Source organism: Dermacentor variabilis, chromosome 9, assembly GCF_050947875.1.
Source record: "Dermacentor variabilis isolate Ectoservices chromosome 9, ASM5094787v1, whole genome shotgun sequence".
Classification (NCBI taxonomy): Eukaryota; Metazoa; Arthropoda; class Arachnida; order Ixodida; family Ixodidae; genus Dermacentor; species Dermacentor variabilis.
The window spans coordinates 45,551,431-45,563,678 of record NC_134576.1 but is presented as its reverse complement, the minus strand read 5'-3'; the positions used below and the strand labels follow the sequence as shown (position 1 = coordinate 45,563,678).

The 12,248-nt window shown below is 44.6% G+C and overlaps 1 protein-coding gene across 1 annotated transcript in view; it reads left to right on the top strand.

Moving 5' to 3' along the window:
- The window catches only part of LOC142558326 (uncharacterized), a 40,166-nt gene extending 29,560 nt beyond the window's left edge, over positions 1-10,606 (top strand). Inside the window, exons 13-17 of the mRNA XM_075670473.1 lie at positions 2,364-2,586; positions 3,930-4,086; positions 5,648-5,754; positions 8,442-8,636; positions 10,513-10,606. Coding sequence (XP_075526588.1) covers positions 2,364-2,586; positions 3,930-4,086; positions 5,648-5,754; positions 8,442-8,634 — 680 coding nt within the window. The 3' untranslated portion in view covers positions 8,635-8,636; positions 10,513-10,606. The remainder of the gene's footprint in view (positions 1-2,363; positions 2,587-3,929; positions 4,087-5,647; positions 5,755-8,441; positions 8,637-10,512) is intronic.
- Positions 10,607-12,248: the final 1,642 nt, after the last annotated feature.

Genomic DNA, 12,248 nt, shown 5'->3' with positions numbered 1-12,248 from the left:
TAATTATACGTGACACCCCGCAGAAGCATTGCAGAAACTACTAACGTGCGAGGCCAGAGGGGAAGCGGATAGAAGTGTAGAGAGAAGAGGAAAAGAAGGAGAGGGAGGTGAAGAGGCAGTTCCCATATAAGAGAGGAAGGTGTCGTGACGAGGCAAGGAAACCCCACTACTATACAAAAACTATTGCGGGGAAACAGGATAAGCTTAAGTTCAAGGTACGGTACAGTACGTTGCCGCTATTTCTGAAAAATAAACGCCATGTAAATATGTCAAGCGGGCAACTTACGCAGGGCGTGCATAAGCAGAGCCGCATTAATTAAAGCGCACCTCAGGGTGCAGGAGACACTACCGAAGCGGTCGACTGTCAAATAAACACTTCTGTGCCCGCCGCATTAGCTTTGCGGCTGTGGCATTGCTAGAGGTCGCGGATTTGATCCCAGTTGCGGCAGCCGCATATCGAAGGGGTCGAAATGGAAACCGCACGTGCACTTAGATTTTGGGACACGTTAAAGAACATCACGGGGGTCAAAATTAATCCGGAGTCCGCCACTACGGCTTGCCTGGTAATCCGAGTGGAATTTTGACACGTACAGCCCCATTTTCCAATTCAAGTTTAATACTTCTGCCACAGTGCGATGTGCCATGCGACGAAATAACAACGCTCAACCCTCTGAGAGGTTATAAAATATGGCGCACAACAACGCCTCAAGCAAACACCTTTCCCAGTGTGTTCTGTGTACTACGCAAACAAACAGCAGTGTTGCACGCAAGGTAACGTCTAACAACTCACCACCCTCGAGTTAGCCTAAACCTTGAAGAAATTAAGCTTTAGCCTTCAACATCACCGCTAATTATCGTCAATGAAAGCATCCAGCACAGAAAGCTTCGCTTACATCGATTCCCATAGTGTGTGGGACCTGCATAATTTTTTTTTCATATACGTTTGACGCACTTTATGCAAATTAAGGTGCGTATTTTCACGCGTCTTTGCGGAGAACCTCCTTACGCGTAATTCCTTTGCACTAAAAGGAGAACAGATGTGGGCAATGCAGCTGTTCATATCTACTGTTTGTCGATCTGCTATAGGTAATGTTGTTCTTTCGGGCGGCAATTTCGAGACACGTTCTACTACACTGTAGCGCTAACCGCGATAATGAATGATAACACCCGTGTAACGTTAGTGAACAGACTACTCTAGTGAAACAAGTAGCGGGAAGACACGGAAGATAAAAGCAGGGCGAGTGCACATAAAGAGTGGAACACCAAATGAATTTTTAACGGGATGATTCAAGCCTGCTATCACTGAAGCGCGTTGTTCTCGTGTAGTGACTCAACTTATCTACGTCCATCGCCTTCACCAGGGTAAGCTGGCTTGCCCGCACCGTGGTGGTGTAGTGAAGGAAGAGCAAGCGTACTTGGGGCGGGCACACATATGGCAACAAAAGGCTCTCACTTGCGCTCGTGGCTTGAACATAAACTGAAAGCAGCTGTTTCAAGCACACACGTACGCCTGTATGCTAGCTTTCTTCTCGCGACAGTATACACCAATATTCAGGAGCCCCACCACTGATCAGGTGTGAGAAGACTAGGGGAAAGTAAAATGGATATAATGAGAAGGTAGGTAGGGGCTGATGTTAGGCTTATTGAAGTACAGGGCAGAGTTAGGTCGCTCCAGACAGAAGTAATTCGAGATTGCCCTCAATATGCAGTAAACTTAATATGATGACAGTGACAAGAGCCGCACGGAATCACGCTATGTTCGTTATTCAATTCCTGAAACGAAACGCTAGCGCTCGGCGTTGTTGTTTCGCTCTTGTCCGTGTCTTCCAGCGCTATGAACCCCGTTGCTGTGCCAACGTCATTCTTTTCTCCACAACGGGACACCAATGTTAGGACGTAATTCATATACACTAAACAGGAAGGCCTTTCACCACGAACATGCACTTTTCTTCGAGTTGTCTCTGTTTATTTCGGCGAACAGCCAGGCTAACATCTCCGACATATCGTTAAAGCTTATGTCTATCTCTGTTTATTTCTTCATCTTCGTCCGCGCGGATTAGCGCAACAAGTTTCAGAGCGTGAACCAACTATTGTACGAATGTAGTGTCTTTGAGCAGAAAAATGCGTGAAGGAACTACGTGAACAGGACAGACGGACAGACAGGCGGACAGAGATGCGGATGCGTCTGTCCTATCCACATCGTTTCCTCCCGCTGTTTTTTTTTTTCACTCAGTGACACTACAAGATACACCAACTAGCCCAACAGTCAATGCTTACGTAGTCTATCCTACGAATAAATTATCAACCTTTGAGTTCTCACTCTTACCGTGCTTAACTGTGAGACCACTCGAATTGTTTCGTAGGACACCCTCCCGAGTCGCCACTCATATGCACTGTCGCTGACAGTATGCGAACGAGCATGAGCTTTCCCGAAGACGGCCTTTGCGACTACGTCTTCTTCGACTCCATCGACAAGGTGGACGGCAGCATGCCGTTGATGGATCCGTCGCAGGGCACCTTCGTTCGCTTCTTGATGGCTGCCGCACAACAGGATGCAACAGACTACGGAGTGGGTTTCGACTACGAGTGAGTGCGCTGCTCAACCGTAAGCTAGCTTCAACGCTTCGACGCATTCCACCGCGATGATATAATTTAGCCTCAGTAGGAAAGAACCAGAAAATGTTCTGTGACTAAGGTAATTTCGCTAGTACACTGCTAACCAAGGAGGATGGTTCTAAATTGTAGGCCTGATGCTTAGGGCATATAAAGAAACCTTGAGAAGCTGTTGACCGTTTCATGAGCTGTGGAGCACAAAAGTATAGATGCAACATTGAAAAAAGTTTATTTCGCCGCAAAGCAAGAGCATTGCTACCCATAGCGAAGTATTTGACAATTTCACGAAGTAAGGCTTGTAGCTTTATCGGCTGTGTAAGTTGCAGGGAACACTCACTTAATAAGCAAATCACGAAGTATGATCTCACGCGCGCACTGACAAACATGAGCAGATCTCACTCGATGACCATAAACATTCGGTTTCACAAAGCTAGCGTGATGTAGAGCACCGGCCGCAGAGAGCACATGCTTCGGGCTGCCTTTTGATTAACCGCGTCTCAGAAAGTTGAGACTACGCGATCTCCAACGGCTGGTGCGAGGGTACACTGCAGCATGAAGACACAAGCCATCTCGGCTCGCCCTCAGCTTTTGCGCGCACAGCAGATTTACTTCAAGATACGGCGTCCAGCTACGCTAACAGCCATGCGCATCCACAGTGGGACTAGATAAGTAGATGCGCGCTCACCTGTCTAGCCTGCTCTGCACGCGCTTGATCACCGCTTGATCACCGCTTGAACACAACCATGCTTGTCGGCTCATCATAGGACTCTTTCTTCACCACTTACAGCATACAGTGGCCGTGGCGAAATATGATCTTATCGCACTTCTGTTTTATGCGAAATATGATAGCGATGGCGACCACGACGGTTAAACTTCGGCTAGAGTGCCCATTTAATTGCCATACCAATAAACATGACGAGAACAGCAACAACAGCATTTCAAAGTTAACACGGATACGTCACGTGTAAGTTCACATGAGGCCAACATGTGTCGGTTTACTCGAATCATTGTCTGTTACTACACGACGATTCTAAGGCACGCAGCACGCATACTTTGCTGCTTGAAATGGCTGCTTCATGTAGTTTTTTTTTCTCAAATGCCAAACATCCACGACATCGATTGTAACCGCCCTAGAGTCACTATAGCTCATCCTTTGCAGATGTGGTCTGTGAGGGCGCAGAAGTCAATGCCCTACCAAAACAAAACCTTTCACCCAGCTTGGTCGACGCGAGTACGATCACCTTCGGGCGCGAACGTTCATCACCTTACATCTAATGTAAAAAAAAACTTTGAAAGTAATAAACTGCCCTTTTCAGGAACCGTGAGAACACGAAGCAGGCACTGGCGTCGCCCGACGGAAAAGCCCTGCTGCGCAATCTGTTCGATCGCGGTGTGTCACATTTTGGCTACGTCAACACGCCTGTGCACGATTACGGTCCACCCGAGCTTCAAACACTGCTAGAAATACTCAAGGTATGGACGACATTTACTTACTCGACATCTTTCCCCCTTTATCTTAATACGTCGCGTATTCAACACCAATGTAGGGTAGCAAGCCACAGTGCATACTATAGTTTGGCTCGATAAGTGTAACTTTCTGACAAGAAATTCCTGTCTTCATCGCTTGTTCACTGCAAGAACACTAAACTTCAAAGAAAATAGCTTGAACCGTGTTGGTTGGTTGCGCTTCTGCGACACTGAAAAAGCCCCTGTTATCGTGAGAAGATACTTCGTAAGCAAGAAAATTCGCAGGAATGAAAAGACAGGTGATCACACCGCGGCCTTGAACTTCACTCAGCAGCGATTCGTTACGTCATGCAATTGGCCAGCGTACACCTTTGTCCTAGTTATTAAAGTTTATTAAAGGAACTGAAAGTGAACACAGGATTTTCGCTTCGTGACAACTGTTCGACTACGAGAATATCGTTTGAAATTCATGATGCCACAATGATGTACGTGCGCTGGAATTTTCCCGTGATAATAAAGAAAACATAATCTGGGCCTGTATTCACGAAACGTTCTTCAGCTAAAAGCGTTCGTGCCAGCCAATAGTGATGTAGGATGTATTATTAGCGAAGGCGATCAGCCAATGAAAAACAGCACTTATGAACGAAAAGCTTTGTGAATTCGGCCCCAGGTCTTTATTTTCATTTGTGACAACCAATTTCCTACTATGAAAGTAAGCGAATTGCTGTTTTGAAGGAAGCCATTATCCGTTTAATTGACCTACTCTTTCTCTTTGGAGTCTATTTAAATGGTTACCTAGGCAACACTGTATACATTGGTGCATCTTTCTATCAAAACTCTGTTTCTGTTCATTAAATGCAATAATAAATATTTTTTCAGAACTTAAAGGTCTACGTTCCCATTTTTAGAATATCTATCAAGAAAGCCAACCCTGGTACTTCATTCTGACGTCAAGAACTTCAAGCTTATCTTTTTCTTCATCACTGCGCCGTTCTGGCACAAGTTTCTAAACATGTGTGGTTGAGTTATTGGCTACTACTGCCGGCAGTTTAGACCTTCTTCATCTATAAACAACTAATTAGCCTGAGCATGCGTTGTCACACTTCGTGATTTCAGGGACAGACGCTGCGGAAGCGTCGCTGCATTTCTTTTGTCTCTGCTTTTTCGTCCACAGGTAGGAAGCAGTGGTAGATGCTAGCAGTGCTCTTTCGACAGCGCTGGCACCTCTTGGCAACAAAACGAGCCGCATTTTGTGTCCAACAGTCTGAGCATAGCATACGCCTGCCTCATTCTTAGCTCAAACAGATAAAAATGTGCATGCGCTCAGTCATTCAATGAGGCGAACTGCAGTTTTTCAGCTGCACTCGTTGCCGCGAAGACTGGGCCACTTGCAAACGGCAGAGAGGCAATACGTCTCTGACCTAGTTAGAGCTAAAATGAATAGCGCATGTAATGAATCAGCAACCACAGTGATTTGTTTTCAGTTCGTACTCATTGCTGTAGACTTTGTGAAATCAAACTCTTTAGCCACGCTATTTTGACCTCGTTTCATGCTTCCGCCTTTCAGATGGTGTCTGTGCTGATGCACCGGCAGAAAGATCCGGTAGTGTTCACGGCGTTAGCCACGAAAATGTACACGCCAGCTTGGACCGCAGAGACGGCATCTCTCTTCAAGTAATCCTCAAACATTGCGCGTGGTTTCATCGAGCAATGCGTTTGTCATTTTCCATATACGTGCTGATTCATATTGCTGTACGATCAGTTCTTTACGGAGTGAAAAGCATCGAAAACGCAGCTCGACATTGCATACCTGCAACGAGCTACGCTGGAGCCCCGGCTTCTACGTTGCCTTAGTACTTATTTTTTGTCGTTCGTTTTGGTAGCTGCGGTCACCGATTACTTCCTTCGCTAGCGATAGCTTGGCAAATTGTAGATGCCAGCTTGAGTGCAACGTTGCCTAATATATGGGAGGCTGCAACACGGAATCTCAACCTAAAAATGCTGCTAAATGTGTTATATGGCACAAATGTGTGATCGCAGATAGAAGCTCGCTGTAAGTGCAGGGTGATATTTTTACATGGCCAAGTTTTATGACAACACTGCGCCCGTTCGAATAGCAGTTCTTCTTAAGGTAGGTGGGCTCAAGGAAAACAGGTCTGTCTATAGAAAAAAAACTGCTCAGCGCGCCTCAATGCGGGAAACAGCGCCTGACTATATCGCAGTCATTTATATTGAATGTCTTTATGATTCATTGCGGAAATTCTCACACGCAACTCTTCCGTCAAAAGCAGAGCAAGTGAGTTTGATACTCAGGGTCTGCTTCAAAAATGTAAGCGTGTATACGTCAACAGGTGTCTTGATTTCTGAAACCATGGATAAATCTTCATTGCGCTTGAATAAAATCGTCAGATTTCCCGTAACGCGTTAGGCAACTCGTAGACATTGCGTAAATCTGGTGACCACGACGTCTATGGCTGATAATATAAGGAGCTGCCAAATAAATCCCCTTATACGAGTCCTCATAAAAATAAAAACAAAACGTGCTACTTTTACACCGAAGAAATAAGCCTGCAGGATGTTGTATTGATGCAACATGGAGATCCCAAGCCTGCAGGAAGTCGTACTGGGGCAGCATGGAGATAGCGATGAAGTGAAGCTTTTTGTGATCAGTAAGTCTCTGTCTCCTCCCAGCATGTTTACCGATAACACCTCACGGCCTGAATGTTCCACAATATCGCAGGAGGATATATACTCCGGACATTGTGGTTTCCATTGCACATTACTTTGTCGAGGATAAGAACTTCGAGGGCGGCCTGATCGTTCCACCGACACTGCTGGATTCTCCGTCCGACATATATTTCCACAATTTGGTGAGTTGGATGTGATGTGTGCGAAGTGCATAGAACTGAACTCTGAATCAGCTTGAGCTGCCGTATCACCGGTGCTAACTTGCGTTGACAGATGTACTCTCAATATGGTATACAACTATGCAATCCATAGTCACCAAACAGTCATGCCGTACCAACTATCCCAGTAAAATATCTGCAGAACCAAGCACTCATGGTAAACGTAAACAGAGCAGCGCAGTTACCATTAGAACGTGCCATCAGAATGTTGTGCTTAACAAAAGCGACATTAGTATAGGCTTGAAGGCCACATCGACATGGCTCATACCTCCTTCTGTTAGAGCATGCAGAGGGCGTTGCAGCAAGGAAATCTATGTAGAAAATTGTATGTTTTGTCTTTTACACTTTGCGTTCTATTGGTTCATGATGTATCAAGTTTTTTGGGGGGTTCAGCAGCTGTAGTCGCTTGTTTAGAAGGCCTTTTAGCTACTGCTGCATCTATGGCGCCAATGGGAAAGATCGCCCGTCAAGAGCTCAACGCCTTGCGCGAAGAGCAGCACAATGGAAAAAAACATGAACAAAATACAGAATAAGCAACAAGAGACTGCGAAATCACCGGTGTGCTATCATTCAGAATTTATTAAGCAGCTGAATCCGAGAGTAAGGGCCCTCTAACGTAAAACTGTTCCAACCTGTATTTATTCCCATCTCCTGATGTCAAACTTACGTAACCTACGACGCAAGCATCAGGCGGTGACCCGCAGGATTGTCTTGAGGCGGTAATATCACTTACACTTTCTTTAGACGATTTCGACTCACTTAAAGCAATTTGTAAACTAAATCTGTCCATACAACTAACAGTTACTCAAGTATTTTTCTTCAGCTTGAGTGTGTAGCTGGCCTTTCAATAAATTGGTGGCTCCATACGACAAGCACATTTTGATCCTAAAGTGAGTTACGTAGGGAGCGTTTTCATTACGAGAAGCGAATTCCTTCATTAAATCAATGAACCCAAGAATTATATACACAAGAAAGTGCGCTCATGAACTTTTGAAACAAAGCTCATTAATTTTATCTTCAGCCAATGAAATATTTTACTTTCAGCAATCACAAAAACGATTGCTATAAAGCTGCAAACAGTAGTAAGAAAATTATTGAGGGCGTTATCTGAATAATGATAATAAGACTTGAAGTGGGCCTATGTCTGCGTATCGTTCTAAGTTACCGCTTCAAAAACAGCTTTGGCTCGCTCAAAAACACGCTGTGATTAATCTTATTTGCTGCTCTAATATTTACCTGGCTATTAAGTTACCACTGGCACACCAAGGCACTATGTGTCTCCATGGTACCATTATTCAATTGAATTCACTTTATTCGACATCATTATATGATACTAGGAGCACAGGTGAAAAAAGCCATTTTGATGAATTGTTGGACAATACTGGCATAGTCATAACTTGAAACGTCTAGCGTGATTTTGGAATGGATGACTTGGCTTACGCAATCACGGCGCAGGGGGCGGCACATGGTAGCGTCGAGGGCTTGGCGCGTAGCGGCATCATCGCGAGCCTGGCCGTGTCGGTGGCCATGTTCGGCCGCTGGTACCGGCCGCTCTACCCGGACCCGCAGGTCGAAGACCGGCCGGGCAACTACTCTCTGCTGTCGCTGTGCTCGGACATGCCGGGGCCACAGCTTGGCAGCGTCGTAGAGGTAGAATTCTCGCTCGTTTATTTCTGTTCATTCACCGGTCTGCACGTTTCATGACACACAATGCTGGAACGTTTAGCTATTTGTTGTGTGTTTCCTGTGAGCACGTGAGAAAACAGCATATCAACAGACGCTCTTAACTCAACGTCGCCCTATACATTAGATTCCGCTGACACTTCATTGAATCAGGCACTGTAGAGGACCGTCACGGTTCGCTCAAATGGTTCGGCAGCGGAGGAAGAGCAGCGTTCTGCCTTCCGCTGCCGATATGGCCGTAAAACGCGCGTGGATACAAACCTTCCTGCTGAGCAGCTAGCTGCCTGCAAATACGTAGGGTACACTTATTTTGGTGGCACGGGAAGCCTACGTTCTGCTAGAACTGCCTAACGAATACGCAGAATCTAGCTTTCCAGACTGTTAGAGTGTTCTAATCGACTATCAAAATATTTGCTGGTGCGACCTCGGCTTTCAGTCAACAGAAAAGGTGAAGCCTGGACAGTTTTATTGTCGGCATAGCTGGGTCAGTTCAGGGCAGAACGGGCGACGAACATAAGTATGTTCAAAATCCGCCTGTAACTTCGATGTACCATGTTGTGCCAGCATTTTTTAACAACCGCTCTCTGTAATTTCCTTACGCCGCCAGTACAACATCGTAGCACTGGACTCCTGCATGCGCGCTATGTACTACATGTACCCTTGCTACCTGAATGGTAACAGCAGAACGTGAGTCACAATTAAAGTTACTGTATATGATCCCGCATATACGGGACCATGAGCACTGTGCCTAGGCTGAATCAGTATCCCTCTATGTGCTCAGGAATGGAGCACGTTTGCGCAAAGATCAGCCGTTTTGTTCCGAAGCTAGCGGTAAAGCCACCTCACGCGCGTGCACGAGCTAACCTGGGCACAGTGTAGGCACGCTTCAGCCGCCCTGGTATTTTTGTCATGTCGTTCATGTAATGCCCTGCGTAGGGTTGGGCTACTAGGTAGGTGCTCGTGGCCGTGCATGTCATGTAGTGGCATGTCCCCGTCACGTCACGCGTGTCAAGCATGCATATGATTCTTGTCATGTCCCGCGCATCATAATATGCCACGTCATTCATATCCTGCATGTCATTCTTGTCGTGTCGTGACATGCTATGCCATTGATGTCATGCATATCATGTTCTGTGTGCACAGTGCTGCCGAACTCCTAAGCCAGGTAATAAAATATTTCCCTAGATTTCCCTAGAATTTTTGCAAAATATTTTGTTAATCAGTTTTCAATGTGATTTCTATAACGACGAATTTTCATTTGTATTATAATATAGCCAAAAAATTTTGTACTTTATATTTATTTCTGAGCTCGTTCTAAATTATTCAAATGTCCAAGTCACTTCAAGTCAAAATTATCACAGTATAAAAGTACCTCGTACGTTTTCTTTTAGAAAGAATGCCCGCATGCACGTTATTGGGCAATGATAGTCACGGAGTTCGTTGAATTTTCTCTTATTTCAGCCGTTTCTACAAGGAGTTTGCAAGCATTGCGACGCATGGATTTGTTTAAGAAACGTTGGAACCTTCTGCGAGTTAAAATAATACTGACACAAAGAACATGTTCTCCCAATTCGCTTTATCGTGGTCGTATTGTGAAGATATTGCACGATGGCGTCGTCACTTATTTCTTTGCAGCTAAAGCTTACAATCCCTCTGCTGACGAAAGTATTTATTAATTTGATACTGAGCAATAATATATGGTCGTTCCATAAGGATTGTTTTTCTGTCTCTAGCTATAGAACTGGAGGCGGCGACTAATATTTAAAAGCTGTGAGAGGTGACTGAAAAAGATTACGCTGCTGACTCTGTCGGGCGTTCTTTTTATCGCTCCATTGCTACAAAGGTCTGCAAGAACCTGAGCTACGCCAATACCTACCACGACAGCAAGCTGCACGCTGAGGTTGCGTACAACAAGCGTCTTGAAAGGCTCTTCGCCTACGACGACGACGAGTCTTTTCGCCAAAAGGTAAGCGATCATGAGGTGGCGAGGTGAACTGTAGCTTCTCTGTTCAGTTCGAGATGGGCTGCTTTAAGACATAGCGTAAGGAAACATCATGTAAATGGGTGCAACCTTATTTCGGGAAAGTTTCGTCTAGCGACACTCCGCTTGCGAGCTGATAGTTTGCTGTGCTTTGCGACTGAGAGACAGATGAAGAACAACGTGAAAAGAAGTAAACAGGACAACACAAAGATTGGCGTTATCCTGTTTACTCGCTTACACTGTGGTCCACGCCTCTGGGTTCGGGCTCTTCGTTCACTGTACTTTCCCAACCATCAAAACGATCAACCTTAAGAGGAACAAAAAGCTTTACGATCTTACTGAAACTCGTTAAATTCTGCCTCTTGCCATATCCCAAGGACTTCGAATTGTATGAGTTGTTCTCATACTGAGCTATGTCAACTGGGACCGCGGAGCTTGAGCAATGCAAGCATTGATCGTCAGATACCACAGCGTATTTGTCTGAATGGTGCTGTCACAAAATGAATCAGTCCTTTAATCGCTGCTGTGTTTTTTTACATCATTGCCTTGGTATGTAAGACTGGAGTGGTTCCGCAACAGTTCAAGGCTGCAAAGGTATTGCCTGTCTGTAAAAATGATGACTAAGCCTGTCGAAAATTATAGGCCAATATACCTGCTTACTTTTCTAGATAAGGATTTAGAAAAACTAATTGAAATCCATCTTAATAAATATTTCTCACAGCTTGATGTTCTCTCCAATGATCAGTTTGGTTTCTATGAGGGACTTTCTAGGAAGATAGCTATTGCAAACTTCACTGTCATAAAACATGCATTATGATTATGCAAATTACACTGGAACAATTTTTGTTGACTTTGCAAGGGCTTTTGACTCTATTGACAACATACCTCTTGCATACCGGAGCGTTATAGCATAACTGGACGAGCCTCAAACGTTTTACGGAGCTTTCTGAACAATGGGAAACAACGCATTTCTATTCATTGCGTAAACTTGGATCCAATTACTACAAAAAATAGCATTCCTCAAGGCTCTATTCTGATCGCAATTTTCTTCTTAACCTTCATAAATGACCTCCGTCCATGTTTAGCTTCTTCGCAGTGCATATTATATGCGGATGATAATACTTCTTTTTTCTTCCTATACCAACTTTGACTTTCTAATGACCTTCAAACAGATTTAAACTGTCTTTAGTCGCCATTGGTCGCCATTGTAACTAAACTAAAAATTTACGTAAAGAAAATGTGCCTTATGCTTTTTTTCGTGTCCTCTGAAAAAAAAATTCAATTCCTCGTTCTCTATATAATCAGTCTCAAGAAGTCAAAAGTAGCACTAGCGCAAACTTTTTAGACGTTGTTATTGATTCTAGGCTAAAACTCCGTGACCATGATTTGTCGATTCTTTAAAAAATGGACACGCAGACTTCGGGCACTCAATCGCGCGAAAACGTTTTGATATCACAGCACTTGTCACTTCATATTGTGTATTTATTCACAGTCATATTAACTACTGCATCGCAGTCATATTAATTACAGGCAGTACCTGTACTATCCCTCTAACACATCTCCTAACTATTAAAAAACAAGCTATTGGCATTATTTCT